This window comes from Cetorhinus maximus, chromosome 13 (assembly GCF_964194155.1).
Source record: "Cetorhinus maximus chromosome 13, sCetMax3.hap1.1, whole genome shotgun sequence".
In the NCBI taxonomy this organism is placed as follows: domain Eukaryota; kingdom Metazoa; phylum Chordata; class Chondrichthyes; order Lamniformes; family Cetorhinidae; genus Cetorhinus; species Cetorhinus maximus.
This window is the reverse complement of record NC_135891.1, coordinates 8293918-8316473: the sequence shown is the minus strand read 5'-3', so window position 1 is coordinate 8316473 and position 22556 is coordinate 8293918. Positions and strand designations below refer to the sequence as shown.

General features: G+C 43.8%; 1 protein-coding gene across 1 annotated transcript in view; it reads left to right on the top strand.

The window, feature by feature from the left end:
* Window positions 1-9249, top strand: part of rem1 (RAS (RAD and GEM)-like GTP-binding 1) — a 29570-nt gene extending 20321 nt beyond the window's left edge. The window contains exon 4 of the mRNA XM_078554868.1: window positions 1677-9249. Coding sequence (XP_078410994.1) covers window positions 1677-1954 — 278 coding nt within the window. The 3' untranslated portion in view covers window positions 1955-9249. The remainder of the gene's footprint in view (window positions 1-1676) is intronic.
* The last annotated feature ends 13307 nt before the right edge of the window (window positions 9250-22556 follow it).

Here is a 22556-nt window from a genome sequence, read left to right as displayed (position 1 = left end):
ACATGGTCCATCTCCGACAATTCCCTTCCCTTCCTTGACCTCTCTGTCTCCATTTCTGGTGGTAGACTGTCCAACAATATTCATTTCATTCATTGGCTCCCACAGCTACCTCAGCTACAGCTCCTCACACCCTGATTCCTGAAAGGACTCCATCCCATTCTCTCAGTTCCTTCGCCTCCGTCACATCTGTTCTAATGATGCTACTTCCCAAAATGGCACTTCTGACATGTCTTCCTTTTTCCTTAATCGAGGTTTCCCCCCTCAACCGTGTCCGACCCATCTCCCACAACTCTGCCCTCACCCCTTCCCCTCCCTCCCAAAACCATGATAGGGTCCCCCTTGTCCTCACTTTTCACCCCACCAGCCTCTACATTCAAAGGATAATCCTCCACCAACTCCAGCATGATGCTACCACCAAACACATCTTCCCTTCACCCACCCCTGTCAGCATTCCATAGGGACAGTTCCCTCTGGGACACCCTGGTCCACTCCTCCATTACTCCCAACTCTTCATCCCCATCCCACGGCACCTTCCCATGCAATCGCAGAAGGCGCAACACCTGCCCATTTACCTCCACCTTCCTCACCATCCAAGGTCCCAAACAATCCTTTCAGGTGAAGCAGTGTTTCAGTTGCACCTCCTTTAAATTGGTCTACTGTATTCACTGCTCCCAATTCAGACTCCGCTACATAGAGGAGACTAAACGCAGACTGGGTGACCACTTTGCGGAACACCTTCAGTCTGTCCGCAAGCATGACCCAGACCTCCCTGCCGCTTGCCATTTCAACACACCACCCTGCTCTCATGCCCACATGTCCGTCCTTGGCCTGCTGCATTGTTCCAGTGAAGCTCAACGCAAACTAGAGGAACAGCACCTCATCTTCCGATTAGGCACTTTACAGCCTTCTGGACTTAACATTGAGTTCAACAACTTCAGGCCACGAATTCTCTCCTCCATCTTTACCCCCTTTTTAATACATTTTTTTTGTTTTATTCTTTTACTTGTTTCTTCATTTTTTAATCCTTTTTCCCCAACCCCCTTTCTGCCCACAGGGCTTTCTGTCTCTTGTTTCTATGTTGTACTTTCACAGAGCGCTGACCCTTGTTCTGCTATTGACCCCTTCTGCCACTATCAGCACCTTACCACTACCATTAACACTCCCCTTGTCTTGTGTCCATGACATCTTTGTCAATTTCTCCTTAGTTGTCACCTGATCTTCTAACTTGCCCCAACTGCTCCACTCCCTCTTAAACAGTATAAAATCCACCACATTTCTACTTCTCTTTAGCTCTGTAGAAGAGTCATATGCACTCGAAGCACTCAATTTAGAGATGGTGGCGGAGTTGAGAGAGGTAGTGGTGAGATAGAATTGGGTGTCGTCAGCATCCAAATCCCACTACACTCACTGACTGGGATACAAACAGGTGGCCTTGAATATTGCGCTCAACACAACACATCTTTGAAAAAAGAAACCAAAGCTAGCTCCTCTGAGCCCGCATTCTTGTTAGGCAAAGGAATCAAAGGTTACGGGGGGAAATGGGAATGTGGAATTTGAAACACCAGAGGATCAGCCATGCTCTGATTGAATGGCGGAGAAGGCTCGAGGGGCCGAAGGGCCTACTCTTGATCCGATTTCTCATGTTCTTCTGTTCTTATTTCTATGTTCTGTTTCAGAGGGCCGGGCGTGTGCTGTAGTCTTCGATTGCAAGTTCATCGAGACCTCCGCTGCTCTACATCACAACGTGAAGGAACTTTTTGAAGGTATCGTGCGGCAGATCCGGCTGAGGAAGGACAGCCATGAAGACAATGAGAGAAGGAGGGCCTGCCACAAGAGAAGGGAAAGCATCACAAAAAAAGCGCGCCGGTTTCTGGACAAGTTTGTTGCAAAAAGCAACAAGAAGATGGCCTTAAGAGCCAGGTCAAAGTCCTGTCACGACCTTTCAGTGTTGTAAATATACAGAAGTCCTCACAAACCAGCCAATGGTGGGGGACAGGAATTATGATTGACTATTGATGTCAGGATAAAGTTCCTAATCTGGCATCTCTCATCAGTGACCCGTGTGACCAAGTGGCTTAACCCCAATGAAGAAAACATGACTTGCTAAATAAAGACAGCTGAATCTTTGAGACATGTGACCACAAGGATGGGTTTCTGCAACATATTCATGAACCTGCTCCATAGTAAAACAGAGAAAAATTCACCAATGTCACGTGTGTGATCTGAACCAAACAGAAAATGGCATATTTTCACTTTTGGAAATAATTCTGCTGATTATTGCTTGGACAAACAAGGCTTTGACCTCCTTCATTTTTTGGCTGCAGAAGATATTTTCTTGTTATTTCCTTTCGTGGGATATTTTGTTTGCCTTCTGCTTAAGCCCATGACTGCTCAATACAAGTCTGAACCTTGAAGACAAATGAGACCTAAACCTTACTACCTTTTGGTGTGATCAATGTCTTCGCACTTGATACCAAAGACTAAAACCCAAGTTGATGTATCTTTATATCTGCAGTGTTTACATATGGTCAGATATATGAGGGTTTTTTTTTGTTGGGGGGTTGGAGGTGGAGTGGGCATTGGGGATGTTATAAGATCTGTAATAAGTTTAGCCTCAGAATATCTAATTTAGATAACAGTTGTTTGGTAGTATAGAACTTGATATTGCTGAAAAAACAGACTTGTCGAAACTTTCCATCTTGCACTCATCAGGATACTTGCAAGAATACCAATATAAGGGGAAAACAACAATTCATACTGTTATGTGAAGAGAGTGCTGATTGGTTTGCAAGTGGCATTGCCACGGAGAATGCACCAGTGATGGCGACTGACAGTTAACTGCCAAGTATTGTTTGAAATTTAAACCAGGCAGCTTGACCCTTATGTTGGTATATGTCCTGATGAGTGCAAGACGAAAAGCTTCGACATGTCTTTTTTTCAGCAATAATTTAGATAACATTTTAGGGAATTACAGCCTTACACCTCTTGGAGTTTTTGTGAAATTTTGATAAATGATAGATCACATTTAAATAGTGGAAATATTATTTCTAGTTATCTCATGGGTGTAATCACAGGGATGGTTCCCAGCTCTCTGAGGGAGTGTACTAAAGAAGGTCTTGTCATGCAGCAAATTAGCCTGAAATGAGTTGGCTCACCCCATGTAGAACTAGCATTAGGCACTGGATGAAGTTGTGGGACCACCAGAATGACCCTTGGTGGTCGTTATTGGTAAGCCCATTTTCAACCAATCCACCAAATGGACCATAACTTGGAACTAAAGTTTTCTGTCAATGGTGTGGAAGTGGAGTAGGGAGAGCGATGGAAAGAGAAGACATAATTTAATGGTCAAATTAGTTTGCCTGTCTCTGGAGGAATGAAGTCCATGTCCAGTACTAACATAGCTCCCTGCTTGAAGAAGACTGGAAGATGGCTGAGGAATGCTTGTGTTGTATCAGATAGAGTTGAGAACAGAATTCTGGTTTACTGAACCCAGTCCAGCTAAAGAAACAAGACACCCAAATGAGTAGCTCTGATTGTCATTGAAAGTAAAATCTTAATTACTCCAATAGACTTCAACTGGTGGGTCTCAACTCAAATTTGTGGAACTTGAAAGTAAGAAGCACTATAGATGAGCAGGTAATGGGAAAAGAGCAGAACATAGGAAATAGGAGCAGGAGCAGGTCATTCGGCCCCTTGAGCCTGCTCCGCTATTCCACTAGACCATAGCTGATCTTCTGCCTCAATGCCATTTCCCCGCACTATCCCCATATCCCTTGATGCTGTTAATATCTAAAAATCTGGTCATCTTTGTCTTCAGCATACTCAATGCCTGAGCCTCTGCAGTCCTCAAGGGTAGAGAATTCCAAAGGTTCACCACCCTCTGAGTGAAGAAATTCCTCCTCATCTCAGCCCTAAATGGCCTGCCCCTTACTCTGAGACTGTGCTCCATGGTTGTTGACCTCCCAGCTAGGAAAAATATACTTCCTGCATCTACCCTGTCGAGCCTTGTAAGAAATTGTTCATAAACACCTTCTCAGAACATCTGGCCCCCTGCCCTCTCAATCTTTTCATTGGAAATTAATTAATTAATTCACAGGATGTGGGCATCAGTCAATGCCAGCACTTATCGCCCTGGCCTAACTGCCCTTGAGAAGATGGCAGTGAGCCACCATCTTGGATATGACTGAGTGGCTTGCTGGACCAGTTCAAAGGGCATTTAAGAGTCAACATATTTCTATGGGTTTAGAGTCACACATAGTCCAGACCAGCTAAGGATTTCCTTTCCCAAAGGGCAGGAGTGAACCAGATGTGTTTTTACAAAGATCCAGTAACCATTGTTTTTTTGTTCCAGATTTATTTAATTAATTAAAGTTTAATACCCTAGTTGCTGTGAGATTTGAACTCATGTCACCAGGTCAATAGTCCAGGCCTCTGAATTACGAGTCCAGTAACCACTGCGTTCCTGACGTGGCATCAGATGTCTCAATTTCTCTGTTGTCTTCACTCATTCCTACCTACCTCACAGTAAACTTGCAGCACTCCATTGTCTTAAGTTCAACCCTGCCATTGTCATTACTGACAAGGCAGAGCTGTTGTTGGTTGGTGAACTGACCTTCATCTTGCAGGGCTTGAATGCTAACTCTTAGACACATCTTCCTACCTCCCACTGGGCCATGACCCCATAGCATTGAACACCAAGCCATTCTTTTCCAGATAATCTCATCTCCTCCAGAGATCTACCCCTCACAGCTCCAACCTCAGAGACACCCACCCCCACAAAAATACTTCTCTTCCCAGAATTATGTAACGTTCATGGCCAAATTTCACAATTTATCAATCTCTCCCCTGAAATTATCCTTTGTTAGGGAGCTGAACTCAAATAAAAACCATTCTGAGGTTTAACCATGGAATGTTCAACAGACATGTCTTCTTTCATTGACAACAATGAAAGCAATGGAGGCTGGGTCATTGAATATATTTAAGACTGTGTTAGATAGATTTTCGATTGGCAAGGGAGTCAGGGGTTATGGGGGGAAGATAGGAAAGTGGACTTAAGGCCAGAATCAGATCAGCTATGTTCTTATCATATGTCAGAAAAGGCTCAAGGGGCCAAATGGCCTATTCCTGCTCCTATTTCTTGTGTTCTTGTGACCACCATGGACCACTCCCTATCAATCCTCAGCTGCAGGCTCCCGCCATCTGAATTCCTTACTTCCAATGGCCAGGTAGCTGAATCCAGCCAGAAGGGAATCGGAGGACATTTCTTGAATTGAGGCACGGCTGTTGAAAGCCATTCGGGCCTTAAACATTTCCAGTGCTGTTCTGGGTGCATCGTTTGTTTCAGGAGTTTCCATGCATGGTTTCCCTTTCTAACTCCCTCCCTGATAAGATCGGGGCCAACGTCTCTGGATTAGGAAAGGGGGAGACGGGGAGAAAAATCAATCAAAGCCGCTGCATCCCGATCACGGTATAGTAACGACAAAGGGCACATGTGTGGATGCCAGACGAGGAGAGGGTTGGGCTGCCTCCATGGTTTGGCCCTGATTTTCACAGAGTCATGAGGACTCCATAGACCTTCCAAAATAGGTGGGCGGGACCCTGATCCAATTGTTGCTAGTAGGGGAAATGGAGTGGGGCTTGCTTCACACAGGAGGGAAACCCAAACTCAGCAGGGCAATGAGTTCAAACAGACCCCATTTTTGCTGTTGCAAGAGTCTTAACCGGCAGTGTGGGAGCCCCAGGTTTTTAGAGTAGACATAAATGCTCTTGAAGAGCGGAGAAGGTCTGTAGAACTGTCATGCTGTGAAGTTATTTAAATCCACAGCCTTTTAAAAAAATTAAAGAGAAGGCCTGCCTATGTCAGTGAGTGATTAAAAAAAAGTAAGCTGTGAAGTTACTTAAATCCTAGCCCTTCAAAAATTAAAAAAGGCTGTCTGTGTTAGTGAGGGGTTACAAAAAAATCTGGTCTAGCAGTTACAACAGCTGTTTGATAGCCTAAGGACTATTTTTTGTTTTAGTAATGCTTTGCTGTTTTCCACAACCTATAATTATCACAGGAGGGGGATCCTAAGTTCACAGTTTGTTTGAAGGTTCAAATAGGTTATTACAAGGCTATCCTTCTTTGATAGGGCGTTATGAATATGTATGTTTGTTTTTTTATAAGGAATTACGTACTTGAGGGAGTTTAAAATTTTTGTATGGACTTTCATGGATGGAGGGTTTTTAAAAATATATAATGAAGGCTTTACTAGATATTTAGAGCTTTATTTTATTTCATCTCAACGTGGCTCCTGAGGTCTGCCCATGGTGGATACTGAGTGAGTTGGCATGGAGGGTGTAATGGCAAAGGGTGGTGGGTGGGTTGGCATGTGTTGGCATTGGGTGCTATATGGGGCCATGGAAGTGGGTGAGGGACATGGGTCGGCATGGAGGGTAAGAGAGCCTATGGAGTTGGGTAAGGGGCACGAGTCAGCATAGGTGAGGCAAGGGGAGTGGGTGGGAGTGTGATGGGTGAGGGCCTAAAATATGAGCAAACAACTGGGATAAAAGTCCCAAAGAACCCAGGTGAGCCTTTTAAACAGCCTTTTTCATCACTTGGCAGCCCCTGTGGCTGCATCCGATCTGCATTCAGGGACGGCAGGGCTAACCACACCTCACTTTTAATATTTTCATAGTTGTTTTCAAATCCCTCCGTTGCCTCAATCCTTCCTACCTCTGTTTTCTCCTCCAGTTCTCCAAGAACTCTGCAATCCTCCAATTCTGGCTGCTTGTCCATTCCCGATTTTCATCGCTCCATCAATGATGGCCGTGCTTTCAGCTATCTGGCCCCTAAGCTCCGGAATTCCCTCCTTAAACCTTAGCAACTCTCTCTTTCCCCCTTTGGACGCCCTTTATAACAACACTTTGAGCAAGCTTTTGGTCACCTGCCCTAATAGCTCCTTGGGCTGAATTATACAAAGCACCAGATTTCCCGCCAGCCCCTCAACACCCATTGGCTGCTCATAGACTGAAGGTGGGGTTTCCACTCCTCAGGGGCAGGAAGAGCTGCTGGCCAATCAGAGGCTGGTAGCTCTCCAGTACTTTAGGACAGAGGCATGCGGTGTTGGATTGGGATTGGGTCAGTGTTTGGCTGGCAGGCCCTGTCAAAGGGGATTGAGGGGGTTGGTGTTTGAGAGGCCACTGGCTAAAGGGGAAGAGGGAAACCTCCAGTGGCCCCAGGGGACCCATTAAGGTGGGGGCCCTCCAGCTGCCAACTCCCTAAACAGGGAAACCTGCTGGGCTGGCCGCTTGGTGTGGGCCCCTCCCTTAACTGAGCATCCACCCCACCCCCCCAACCCACTTTCAAACCCGCCAGCTTACAATCCATCATGTGGTTCGGTGTCAAATTTGGCTTTATAACACTCTGGTGAATTGGCTTTTGATGTTTCACTACAGTAAAGGTGCTATATAAATGCAAGCTGTGTTGAAATAAGAGGGAATGAGAGGTTCAAGCCTTGTTTCTTAGAATGAGAAATACCTTTGCATCATAGCTTTGCCAAGGGGTTTCTCGAGCACTAGATTGACAGTTAGCAGAGCTGGAGGGTGGAGCACAGACTAGGATTAGGGTCAGGGAAAGGGTCTCAGTTGCACAGATCAATGATTTGAATTTTAAATACTACTTATGTGCGTCTATATAATGGTAGACTCCTCGTTTTAGTATGATTAAGTGATTTCTAAGTTCACACTTTTACAGCTAAACCCACACTGAGGAATTTGATTATATTGGAGGAGGGGTACATGCTGCAGTCCCTACTCTCTCAGTTGCGTTGCCCTGAGGGAAAGGAGAATCCAGGACATCTGGGTAACTTGGCAGATACGCTATGGGGCAAGGCAAAAAAGGGAGGCCCCACAAATCACCTCAGCCGGGACGGGGGATTAAACCTGTGCTGTTGGCATCATTCTGCATCAGCCAACTGAGCTAACTGACCCCTCATGCACAGCTACACTGTCACAGACAGAACTTATGTGTTTCCTTTCACGGCTGTGATCAGCATGTTTGTGTAAGAGGTGTGCATTTTCTTACACTCAGAGTGAGAATCCCAATTAAATAATTTCCAGAAGCAAACTTTCAGTCAACTTAAAAATAAGGGAGCTTATCTATTAACACACACTTGCCCCAGATGTTTAAAATGCAATGTCTCTCTCTCTCATCTCTCACACACTATCGTATACACAAAGATTAGATACAGATGAAGGTGAAGCAAGTTATAATTATCTCAGTCTCTTTCGTGGCAGGCCTGTAGTTTCTTAGATGGAGGTAGTACTTTAAAGTTGAAGTGAAAGTCTGGTAAAGTGAAGGATTCTCAGTAAACTGTGAGGTTTCTTGTAGTTGAATTTCCAGGAGGCTGGTTCTCAGGTGAACTTGGAACAAGTTGGGGGGGAGTCTTTCTCCCACTTTCAAGGTATTGCTGCTTATTACCTTGGCTGCTTGTTTAAAAGCAGACAATCAAAATGGTTTCCTCATCATGTGACTTCTACAAGTTCAAGGTCCATTTTTTTTTCAAGCAAAGGGTGATGTGTCTTGTTGATTTCAATCATCCTGAGTTGCCATTTGACACAGCCAATGTCTATGCGTTTAAATGACCCATTCAATTTGAAATTATCCTTTTGAACAGGTTTCAAGGAAGGCATTGATTCACCCTCAGTCTGGAATGTCCCTTTTGTTTCCTCTTGAGAAAGGGGAGTGGTTTCAATCCACAAAGAGAATTCAAGTGACCCTCAGGTAGCCATCTTTTGCAGCCTTTTGTTCAGTTTTTAAGATTATAAAAGTATCGAGCGGTAGTCCATAATATACTGGAACATGATAATGTATTGCTCGATTGATATTACTCTGATACAGTGCCTGCCAATGCTGATTATGGTGCACTACCCTTTAATAGGATAAATATTCTGGATGCCTTTTTGTGGCGCTACATAATTTAAAGAGGGGCAAGCATTACCAAATTAAAAGTTTTTGCCAGTGTAGCCTGTCCAAACACTGTAACAGGGTGTCTCACCTGAGGTCAAAACATGTCATGCCTCCCAAGGACCCAATGAAAATGATACCTCACCACACTCATGGCTGCCTTGCAATGCACAAAAGGGTTGTGTGTCTATATGTGTGCATCTGGGGTCTGGTTAACAAAACATTACTTGGTACAGTAGACCATATATTGAAGCCACATTTGATGCTAAAGAAACAGACAGCAGGTGAGGGGAATTTATTCAAACACATTACAATCTGGAGTGCGCTGCCTGAAAGTAGATTCAATAATAACTTTCAAAAAGGAATTGGATAAATACTTGAAAGGAGAAAGTTTGCAGGTCTAGGGCATAAGATCAGAAGATTGGGACTAATTGGATAGCCCTTTCAAAGAGCCAGCACAGACACGATGGGCCAAAAGACCTCCTGCGCTGTATCATTCTATGACTTATTATTCCTGCCCTCAAACGTTTCCTCCAACATGATCATCGTCTGGTATTCCAGCCATTTCTCTGATTGTGGCTGTGTAGGAGACCTTAGCATGAGTTTCTAATTGCGTTTTTCTGCAAATTGCTAAATTTTCTACTGAGCTGCAAAAACTTTTGGCAGCTACTTTTCACCTGTTTTTCAACTTTCTTCGATGTTTAGACTGGAAACATTCACAATGCCATTTTATAGCAGCAGGGTCGGAATCTGTAACTGGTTAAACATGTCATTGGAAAACAGGAATCAGAGCAACCTTTCATTGTACAAGCGCTTGCGAATGAAGCCTGGCATTGATTTCGCAAAACGGAGTTGCTAACAGGGGAAGAATGTCCTTGCCTTCGAGGGCCTATTAGGTTGATTCCTGGGATGAGAGAGTTGTTCCATGAGGGGAGATTGAGTAGAATGGGCCTATAGTCTCTGCAGTTTAGAAGAAGGAGAATTAAGTCATCTCATTGAAGCACAAGATTCTGAGAGAGCTTGACAGGGTGGATGCTGGGAGGCTGTTTCCCTCCAGTAGAAAGTCTAGAACTAGGGGCCGTGCTCTCAGGATAAGGCATGAGCTGTTCAGGACTGAGATGAGGAGAAATTTCTTCTTTCAAAGGGTTGTGAACCTTAGGAATTCTCTACCCTAGAGTGCTGTGGCACAATATTAGTATCCCTACCTCTGGGCTCAAGTCTCACTTCAGGACGTGAAGGCCATGGAAGGTGTGTTCATAATGTAGCCAAACAGGTTATTTATCAGCCTGTAAATCCTTCTAGAATATCTGATGGCAGACGGTAAAGAGTGGGAGAGTTTCCTGATCAGCCATACTGCAGAAGGCGATGGCAAACCACTGCAGTATTTTGTCAAACATGACCATGGACCAATCCAATGAAAGTCCATAGTTGCTAATGCCCTCTTAGGGCATGGTACCTGAAAGAGGAGAGTGCTGTAAATGCACAGTCATTGAGTGTATTCAAGACTGAGATTGATAGATCCTTGATCATGAAGAGAGTTAAGGGATATTTAGGATTGGGCAAGGAAAGTGGAGTTGATATAAAAGTTCAGCCATGATTTTATTGAATGACAGGGCAGGCTTGCAGCCTAGTCCTGCTCCAATTTCCTATGTTCTTATAGAATCATAGAATGGCTACAGCACAGAAAGAGGCCTTTCTGCCTGTCGTTCAGTGCAGGCTTTCAGTAAGAGCAACTCACTTAGTGACACTACACCCCCTTCTCCCCGCAGCCCTGCAAAACTTCTTTTCTTCAGATAATGACCCCATTCTCTTTGAAAGCCACGATTGAACCTGCCTCCAGCACACTCTCAGGCCGTGCATTCCAGATCCTAACCACTTGCTGCGTGTAAATGTTTTGTTCATGTGGCCGCTGGTTCTTTTGCCAATTACCTTAAATCTGTGCCCTCTGGTTCTCAATCCTTCCACCAATGGGAACAGTTTCTCCCTGTGTACTCTATCCAGACCCCTCATGAGTTTGAGCACCTCGATCAAACCTCTTCTTAACCTCCTCTTTTCTAAGGAGAACAGCCCCAGCTTTGCCAATCTATCCATGTCACTGAAGTCCCTCATCCCCAGAACAATTCTCACAAATCTTTTCTGCACCCTCTCCGATGCCTCCACATCCTTCCTAAAGTGCGTAGCTCAGAATTGGACATAATATTTCAGTTGAGGTCCAAACAATGTTTTGTAACTTCCTTGCTTTTGCACTCTATGCTTCTATTTGTAAAGCCTGGGATCTTCAGCACTATTCTTTCAGCTAACCAATGGGCAAGTTGCCGATATAATTTGTCCACCAGGCACTTAGATTAAACTCTGCTGCGCATATCGTAACTCGTACCAAGGCCTGTTCACCCATCACACACTGTGCCCGCTGACCTACTTTTACGCCCACCAATGCCCCAATTTTAAAATTCTCACCTTTGTTTACATGCCCCTCCGTGGTCTTTGCCCCGGACTTACTCGAAAGCAGCGCCGTAACATTTTATTTTTTGTGCTTGGCTCTGGTCCCCTTTCACAATTCACAGTGTTTGCCGTGATACCTGAGCAATCGTAGAGGTTACGTCCAAGAAAAGCCTTCCTATTTTGGTGTCAGCCTTAGCTCAGATGTGGCTCTCACCTGTAACTCTGACTGAAGGCTGATTATCTGGACCCTATCACATTGTTGTCCGTACACAAATTGCCTGCGACCTTTTCTACATTGCAACAGTGACTACACTTTAAAAAGTACTTTATAGGCTGTAAGGCACTTTGGGACATCCCGGGGTCATGAAAAGTTCTATTTAAAGGGAAGTTCTTTCTCTCCAGACAACTTGTGATTTACCAAGCTGCTCTATAAGCCTGACCTCAATGCTCCATTAGCCAGACTTAATCTCAACTCTCTAATCCGTGGCTTCATTGAGGGGTTTTTGGGGAAGTGTTTTTTTCAGCATAAATCCACCTCACAGCTCCATGCTGGGACTGGAACAAAAGAAATTTGTCCATAATTGCAACAACAATTTGCACTTACATAGTAAAACATCCCAAGGCATTGCACAGGAGTGACTATCAAAGAAGATTTGACACTGAATCCCATTAAGAGATATTAGGACAGGTAACCAAAAGCTTGGTCAAAGTGGTAGGTTTTAAGAAGCACCTGAAGGAGAAGACAATGTGGCTGTAGGCCAATTGTGGAGTTTTAGGCGACTATATAAACCGTAGAGTGACTGAGTGGAATTCTTCCAATGAATACTTCTGCTGTTTATGATTTGAGGTGTTTTTTTGACAACCAATTCTTTTGATATCATAAATTAGCACTGAGTGATTTGGGATCAGACAGAATATCGAGTTGTGATTTAAGACCTTGCGGGATTGCTGGACTCTTGGGAATTGTGTGTTACACAGCAATTCATCAGAAAATATAATTAAAAATCTGAAAACGTGGCTACTCGACTTAACAAGTCCATCCCTTAATGGATCAATCCTGCTTCAATCCGTCTTCTTCCATTTCTTTATTGTCCAATAGCACATTTAATTATCTTCACAATCACTTTATACGCTCAATGGCAACCCCTGTGGTATCTTATCCCATGACAGTATCACTCTTTGGTGAAATTCGAATTCTGTTCGATTGTGTAGAAGCCCACGTACATGTTCACAGCTCCTGGTTGTCGAGCAACAACACAGGTATGCTAATGTACAGCATTTTCTATCCGCTTTATACAAAAACTTTTGCAGGATGAAATCCCTGAATTTTGAACCTATTTCTGTAATATAGCACTTCATATACTGTAGATTTCACTTTTTTCAATAAAAGCATTTTTTTAAATTAAATATATTGTAACTTGATTTGTATTTCAGTCACATCGCTTTGCTACAGTTCGGGCTTTATTGCAACACTTAGAGTCATAGAATGGTTACAGTAAAGAAAGAGACCATTTGGCCCATCGAGTCATACCTGCTCTCTGTAAGAAAAACCCAGCTAGTCCCAGACCCCTGCCTTTTCTCCATAACCTTGCACTTCTTTCCTCTTCAGATAATTATACAATTCATTTTTGAAAGCCATGATGGAATCTGCCTCCACCACCCACTCAGGCAGTGCATTCCAGATCCTAACCATTCGCTGCATAAAAGAGTTTTTCCTCAGGTTGCTGTTAGTTCAACTGCGGTCTGGTTCTCAACCTTCCACCCATGAGAACAGTTTTTCTCTATTTACTCCGTCTAGACCCCTCATGATTTTAAACACTTCGATCAAATCTCCCCTCAACCTTCTCAATGGAGAACAACCCAAACTCCTCAAATTTATCCTTGTACCTGGAATCCCTCATCCCTGGAACCATTCTCATAAATCTTTTCTGCATTCTCTCCAAGGTCTTCATATCATTCCCAAAGTGTTTTCATCTTTACATTAAACTCCAGCTTCTATAAACAAACCGAGTCCCTTACAGACAAAAAAGTGTATCTTTATTTGCTGTCTTATTTGGGCCAATATGCCCAGGTTTAACCCGAACCTTTAAATATGGTAAGTTACTTTCTGGAGGATATGACATGCCCACCACGTCATTCCGCCCTCTTCTCCCTTCACCATAAGTTCGACATAACGTCACTACACCAATGCATTCGGGCTAAAAATATGTTGTCAGATTTATCTACCGGTGAAATGATATACAGAAGCAGAAAGCTGAGTACACACACTGGATATAAGCCAATCAACATCCCGGGGGTTAGCATTGACCAGAAACTGAACTGGACCAGCCATATAACCACTGTGGCTACAAGGGCAGCTTAGAAGCTGGATATTCTATGGTGAGTACTATTTCTCCAGTCCCACACATTAATCCTTTCAACCCTGAACACCCTAATACTACAGCTCCCCCCAAGTCTTCATCCAAATATATTTACATTCTATCCCATCTCCCCGCCCCCCCCCCCACCAAGTCTCTGACTTCATAAATATAATCAGTCTGGAGGTTTCATAACTCTCCTTGATCACAGTTGTCAGACTTGGAAGATCGGTAATCTCCCTTTGGATTTCTTTGCTTTGACTTGGTAGGTCTTCGGTGAGAGTTGCAGTATCTGGTACATTGTCAGTTTGTGACTCAACAGCTGGCTTTTCCAAATGTAATATGGATGGTTCTGTTGTCTGGATCTAGACTTGATTCTCTTTTTCCTCTCCTTTATGTTATACCTCTCTCAATCCGATATTTCTCTCTCATGATTGGATTTTGTGGATTTATCCCCTTCTTTACATTTGATATGTTCCGTCTCCTTGTCTGTTGAGTGCACCCTAGTTCTTTTTGACAGTTTCGTCTGTCTTTCTTCACTTCTGGAGTGTCTTTGACATTCTTTTGTTTAATGAGTTGTACCGTCATTAGGGGCTTTCTGATCCATACTCCTCTGAGCATGGCTCTATTTTATTTACAGGCCTCTGTCCCACCAATTGTATCGCCTTCTCCAAAGTTAAGTCTTCTTTCGATTGCAGTGGGTCAGATAGGGTGTCATCAGTAACACTGACTACAATGCGGTCTCGTGTCAGCTCAGGTTTTAAGATAACCAAATTCACAAACAGTCATCGCAGGTTATTGATAAAGACATCTACTGGTTCATCTGGTTTCTGGACCCTTTTGTTGAACTTGGCTCTTTCTCATATCCTGTTACCCTGTAAATTAAGATCATTATCAAAGATTTTTAAGACTTCTTCAAATTTGACTGATGTTTCATTAATCTCTTGTCTTGCTATAACATCATTGGCAACTGCTCCAATAAAGTACAATAATGTACTGACTTGTTGAGCCTCAGACTTATTGTCCAATCAGGAAGCAGTTCAGAATCTTAAAAATTTCTCCCCCCAACGTGTCCAATTCTGTGTTTGACCTGGCCCTTCCATATGCCCAGATCAGTCTGGCATGGTGAATTTGGAATCCATAGCTGCTTTTAGGAGGTTTGCCTTGATTTTTTAAACTTCTGTTACAATAATGGAGTTTTCCCATGCCGACCAGCCTTTCACTGATACCCGCTCCAGTTGCTGACCCTTTTTGGTAATCGTTCCTTAGTTTCTCAGAGTTTTTAAACTAATCACTGGAAGTGACTATTAATCTTTGTTCACTGCTTTCCTCCCACTGAAGGGTCATGTTTAAGCAGCGGAATTTTATTTTCAATAGCTGCCTCGCGGTTGGCACATCAATGGTGCCAACCTCAGACTCAGGGTGCGGGGTATATCAAAGCTTGTGCACACTAGAAATGGAATTTGCCCAGAGCTGCCCCCTTATTGCACCATTAGATTGAAGATTTTGAGCCTTTTTCATGGTTTGTTCGCCCTTCCCCAATCGTCATTAGGTTCTCTGACTCTGCTGCCACATCGTGTATTTTCTCAGACCACCACGTGCTATGGTGTAGCCTTTAGCAAGCTGAAGAGATGATTATTTTTTTCTCTGCCTCCACATCTTCTATGGAGCTCTTTTGGAGATTTTCAACTGTTTTACCAAAGTCTTCAGTTTTGGCGCTGTTTTCCATGTCAGACTTACAAACTTTTTTAAAGTTAATTTTCGGATATTTCAGGGTCCTTCACAGCTGCCACCACCAACACAGCGGCCACCGTGTTGCATGTTGGTTAGGACTAGCTAAGAAACGATTGCTGAGGTATAGGTATGTCTGAACAATACTGTTTATTGGATGGAACATAACTATGAACATATAGGATCTGTACAAATTTAGGTGTTACTCAATCTAAACCAAGAGCTTTCTTCTTCTCAACTCTTAATCATATGTGTCTTATGTCATCATGTGGGTGGTACTGTTTCTCCAGTCCCACACATTAATCCTTTCAACCCTGAACACCCTAATACAACAGCTCCCAGGCTGAAACTCCCTAGTTGCCAGTACTGAGGGAGTGCTGCACTGTCGGAGATGCCATCTTTTAGGAATGGACATTAAACTGAGTCTGTTCCCTCAGGTGGATATAAAAGATCCCAAGGCACTCTTTTGAAGGGGAGCAGGGAAGTTCTCCCCAGTCTCCAGGCCAATTTTTATCCCTCAACTATATCACATAAACAGATTATCTGGACATTAATGATCCTATTACCGTTATGGGAGCTTGCTGTGTATAAATTAACTGCTCCATATCCTACGTTACAACAGTGTCTACATTAATTGGCTGTAAAGCGCTTTGGGACATCTTGAGATCATGAAAGGTGCTATAGAAATGCAAATTCTAATGAATTCTGCCACGATTCACTGGGGATAATGCACTGTAATATCAAACCCCACTGTTCCCCGAACCGTGGCAAATGTGACAAAGTTTGATCAAACCAGCAGATTGCCCCAATTCTGCCTAAATGTTTAACTTAGGTTAACAGGATATGAGCACCAGGTTTGTAAACTTAATAAGTAAATAACTGTTCATTGAACAAACTGTTGTTAACCAGTGGTCTGGTTAAAGAAAGAAATATGAACTGCTAATTTCTAACACAATAACTTAAACTCTACCCCATTCTTAAATCCTTATACACACACACATACAAGACACATAAGACACACAAAAACATGGATTTTATGGACGGGATAAAACAGTTCAATAGCACCAATTCCAGAGTACATGATTTGAGGGCTGATTTTGATCGATGTCTTCCAAATTCCGTTCGGTTCTTGTTGATGACACGAGGTGGTCTTCCAGCACTTTCAATCTTTAGTTCACTGGTTGAGCACTTGCCTTTCAATGTCTCTAACAGTGATTTTCCCCTTTGCCTCTTGACAGGGGTTTTCAGAGAGAGAGCAGGTTATAGAGGTATAAGGAGGGAAAAAAACTAGCTAGCTATTCTTGTGGAATTACTGGAATCTTCCACACACATGAGAAAGAGGTTTTAGGTTGTGTTCTTTTCAGGCTAGGAGCTATTCTGCTCTGCTCTCACACAAAACCTGGTCACCTGGTCAGGAGCCAATTAAAACACTATTGTCAGGTAGCTCCCTTGGTCCAGGACTCTTTTCTGGCACCATCCTGTCTTTCATGACATACTCTGTTCCAGGGCTGCAACATTGTATATATCTCTCATCCTGTCCCAGTAGACATGATCTAGATGAAGGAACTGAGGGCGTTCTGGCTAAGTTTGCAGATGATACAAAGATAGGTGGAGGGACAGGTAGTATTGAGGAGGCGGGGAAGCTGCAGAAGGATTTGGACAGATTAGGAGAATGGGCAAAGAAGTGGAAGATGGAACACAACGTGGGGAAGTGTGAGGTCATGCACTTTGGTAGGAAGAATAGAGGCATAGACTATTTTCTAAATGGGGAGAGAATTCAGAAATCTGGAGTGTAAAGGAACTTGGGAGTCCTAGTCCAGGATTCTCTTAAGGTTAACTTGCAGGTTGAGTCGGTAGTTGGGAAGGCAAATGCAATGTTGGCATTTATTTCGAGAGGACTAGAATATAAAAGCAGGGATGTGCTGCTGAGGCTTTATAAGGCTCTGGTCAGACCACATTTAGAATATTGTGTGCAATTTTGGGCCCCATATCTCAGGAAGGATGTGTTGGCCCTGGAGAGGGTCCAGAGGAGGTTCACGAGAATGATCCCTGGAATGAAAGGCTTAACATATGAGGAACGTTTGAGGACTCTGGGTCTATACTCGATGGAGTTTAGAAGGATGTGGGGGGATCTGATTGAAAGGCCTGGATAGAGTGAACGTGGGGAAGATGTTTCCATTAGTAGGAGAGACTAGGACCCGAGGGCACAACCTCAGAGTAAAGGGAAGACCTTTTAGAACAGAGATGAGGAGAAACTTCTTTAGCCAGAGAGTGGTGAATCTATGGAATTCATTGCCACAGAAGGCTGTGGAGGCCAGGTCATTGAGTGTATTTAAGACCGAGATAGATAGGTTCTTGATAGGTATGGGGATGAAAGGTTACGGGGAGAAGGCAGGAGAATGGGGTTGAGAAACTTATCAGCCATGATTGAATGGCGGAGCAGACTTGATGAGCCGAATGGCCTAATTTCTGCTCCTATGTCTTATGGTCTTATGTCTTTCAGCCTACAGCGATTGTAATTTTACTACAGTCCAACAGAAAATAAAAAGATATGTTCTTCACAACAGTCCAACAGAAAATAAAAAGATGTGTTTTTTCACAATTCTCACAGAATTTGAAATGAAATATGTATTGCAACTGAGCTACTTTAGTATCACAAAGAGTGAAAACTGAATGCATTTAAAATATCAGTTTGCTGTTCCATATTATGTTATAGGGTTTGGATCAGTACAATGTGGATATTCAACATCTATTGCTTGTTTGTTCAGTTGTCTGAATTAGTAATTTGAGTATTCTTGGCAGGAATTCAGCACCAGGTACAAAGAATTAATTTCTAACATTGGTGCCCCTTGCCAGAGAGTAATGAGATCCAATAGAAGGTCATCTGTTGTGTAGCGGGCATGTAAAGGAATTGAAACTGAGACAACCATTGCAAATTCACATGTTAGTTTGGTCGAAGAGGGCTTCTTGACCCTTTTCATCTCATCCTTTCCAAAATGCTAGCTGTTTCTTCAATTGGTCTGACATCATCCTTTACCCATATCGCTCAACAATTCTTTTCATCTATGTGCCTACCCTCTGTGTAAGAAAATACTTTGTGGTGTCCATCTTAAACTTCCTTCGCTAATAGTGAAGCTGAGCGTTCTTGTTCTTCTGACTGTGTGTGAATTAAAAGCTCTGACCAACCAACCAAGACTCTATGGTCAAGTGTGTTACAGTGATCCTGAGAGAGTGGCTCTCAATAAAGATATTGGTTGGCAATGTGGTAATTAGTAAGACTATCATAGGACAACAGCACAAGCTAAGTATATTGTGGTGGTTGAGACTCTCAATGAATACACGTGTTAGTAAAGACCAAGCATCCATCGTCATTACAACAACAATTTGTATTTGCATAGTGCCCTTAACGTAGTAAAATGTCCCAAGATGCTTCCACAGGAGTGACCATCCAAATATCTCCTTATGTGTTTGTGTCAAAATGTGTTTGGTGGTGTCTTCAAGGGGGAGAGAGAGGTAGAGAGTTAGAGGGGTTTAGGGAGGGAATTCCAGAGTTTAGGGCCCAGGCAGCTGAAGACATAGCCACAAATGGTGGAGAAATTAAAATCGGGGTTACGCAAGAGGCCAGAATTGGAGTGCAGCTATCTTGAAGGTTGCAGGGCTGGAGGCGGTTACAGAAAGAGGGAGTGGCCAGGCCATGGAGTGTTTTGAAAACAACAATGAGAATTTTAAGGTAAAGGCAATGTTGGATTGAGAACCAATGTTAGTTCATCGAGGCCAGCATTTATTGCTCATTTTTAATTTCCTCAATAACTGAGTAGCTTGTCAGCCTGTTTCAGAAGGCAGTTTAGAGTCAATCACATTACTGTGGGTCCGGAGTTAAATGTAGGCCAGACCGGGTAAGGACAGCAGATTTCCTTCCCTAAAGGACATCAACAAACCAGATGGGTTTTTATGACAATCCAGTCATTGCATGGTCACCATTAATCCTGCTAATTAGCCATAGTCCATGAAGGGCTATGGCTATCTTTCTCCATTAGAGAGAGACACCATTAGTCCAGGCCTTCTGCCCTACTAGTACCAGTAACATAACCACTGTCCTACGGTTCCTGTGAAAATGCTTCTGTTTATATGAACACTTGTTAAATAAACTCTTTAGGTAAGACTAGCTAAATAAAGGCAATTATTATCAATACCATAACGTTTTTTAATTCAGTGTGGTTGTCTTAAAAATGTTGTACACGTTATCTGTGTTTATTTTTAGCTATGGTGACACTGAAGAGAATCTGAAAAGATCATGAAAGGCCACGTTACTGAAAATATCTTGCTATAATGCACGTGACCAGGTTCTCGTGATACCGCACACCATCAGTTCATTTCCCTTGAAAGACAGTATCAGACGTTTCTCTTAAAGGGCTGGAGCACCTTAACTGGGGTTGACGGAACAATGTTGAGATCCCGTTACCATCAGCCCGCCAGACCCACAGCAATTTCCATCTGTCTGCCCTCCTGTGTGGAAGTAAAAGATCCCACGGCACAACTTTGAAGAAGAGTTTGAGCGTTCTCCCTAGGGTCGGGGACAATATTTATTCCTCAACCAACGTAAGATTATCTGGTCATTATCACACTGCGGATCCTTCTATGTTTCAACGCAAATCCAGACCTTTCTCCCCCCAACAGGGTTAGGACCACTGTTCAGCCTCTTGAAGGACTAAATGAATATATTTACAAGGCCGCTTGACAAGAAACTACCAAGGACTCAAGTTTGCAATTAAATTTTTTCCTTTATTAGCTGAGTGCTGGGATGTTATGCTAGCACTGTATATATAGCGCTATAGAGACTACAACTAGAGTACTGTGTTCAATTCTGGCCCCTGCATTGCAGGAAGGATGTGAGTGTACTCGAGGAAATTTGTGAGGATGTTCCCAGGAATGGACAATTTTAGCTATCAGGAAACATTGGGTAGGCTGGGACAATATAAAAGCAAAATACTGCTGTAAATCTGAAATAGAAACAAAAAATTCTGGAAATACTCAGCAGTTCTAACAGCATCTAGAAGAGAGGGAAATAGCATTAAAATTTCAGGGCAATAACCTTCCACTTCTGAAACGTTAACTCTGGGGGAGCTGGGGACCCCATGCCCTGCCGTAAAAGTTGGGGGTGAACCTGCCTCCGCTTGGCTGGTTCGTCTCAAAGCCATTTAACAACCATTGGCCGATTTGGGGTGGAAGTCCCGCCCCTGAGAGCTGCCAGCCAATCAAATGGTCACGGTTCTCCAGTCCCAGCAGTGCCACAGGGAGTGGTGGCCACAGCTGGGACTGCAGCCTGTCCCGAAGATGGAGGCCAGAATTTAAGTTCAATCTGGTGACTCTTCGGGGCCAGGCCACCCCTACTTCACAGATTCACAGAATTGTTTCAGCACAGAAGGAGGCCATTCGGACCATCTTGTCTGCACTGGTTCTCCAAAAGAGCAATTCTCAAATAGTACCATTCTCCCGCCTTCTTCCTGAAATCCTGCACATTCTTCCAGCACAGTCTGAACAAATCCAAGAATAATGTTGAGAGCAACACAAGGAACTTTTTATTGCATTCATCGACCGACCAAAGCATTTAAATCAGTTAGCGGGATTATGTCCTATGCCACTGGCAGAACAGAGATAGCAGCACAGTGGTATATAGTCAGGGTGGAATTGCCCTGGGAGTCCTTAACATTGACTCTGGACTCCATGAAGTCTCATGACATCAGGTCAAACATGGGCAAGGGAGCCGCTTACTGATTACCACATACTGCACCCGCCACCCCACCACCCCCCCACCCCCACCCCCCAACTCTCAGCTGATGATTCAGTGCTCCTCCATGTTGAACACCACCTGGAGAAAGCACTGAGGGTGGCAAGAGTGCAGCATGTACTCTGGATGGGGGACTTCAATGCCCATCACCAAGAGTGGCTCAGTAACACTGCTACAGACCGAGCTGGCGGAGTCCTAAATGACATAACTGCGTGACTGGGTCTGCAGCAGATGGTGAGGAAACCAACAAGAGGGAAAAACATACTTGACCTCATCCTCACCAACTGGCCTGCCACAGGTGCATCCATGACAGTATCGGTAGGAGTGACCACTGCACAGTCCTTGTGGAGACAAAGTCCCGTTTTCACATTGAAGATACCCTCCATCGTGTTGTGTGGCACTACCCTCGTGCTAAATGGGAAAGATTTCCAACAGATCTAGCAACTCAAGACTGGGCAACCATGAGGCGCTGTGGGCCATTAGCAGCAGCAGAATTGTACTCAACCACAATCTGTAACTTCATGGCCCAGCATATTCCCCACTCTACCATTACCATCAAGCCAAGGGATCAACCCTGGTTCAATTAAGAGTGCAGGAGGGCATGCCAGGAGCAGCACCAGGCATACCTAAAAATGAGGCGTCAACCTGATGAAGCTACAACACAGGACTACTTGCGTGCCAAACAACATAAGCAGCAAATGATAGACAGAGCTAAGTGACTTCACAACCAACGGATCAGATCTAAGCTCTGCAGTCCTGCCACACCCAATATTGGACAATTAAACAACTCACTGGAGGAGGAGGCTCCACAAATATCCCCATCCTCAATGATGGGGGACTCCAGCACATCACTGCAAAAGATAAGGCTGAAGCATTTGGTACAATTTTCAGCCAGAAGTGCCGAGTGGATGATCCATCTTGGCCTCCTCCGGAGGTCACCAGCATCACAGATGCCAGTCTTCAGCCAATTCGATTCACTCCACGTGATATCAAGAAACGGTTAAAGGCACTGGATACTGCAAAGGCTACGGGCCCTGATAATATTCCGACAATAGTACTGAAAACCTATACTCCAGAACTTGCCTTGCTCCTAGCCAAGCTGTCCCAGTGCAGCTACAGCTACCCAGCAATGTGGAAATTTGCCCAGTATGGCCTGTATAAAAAACCAGGACAAATCCAACCCGGCCAATTACTGCCCCCTCAGTCTACTCTCCATCATCAGTAAAATGATGGAAGGAGTCATTAACAGTGCTATCAAGTGGCACTTGCTTAGTAATAACCTGTTCAGTTTGGG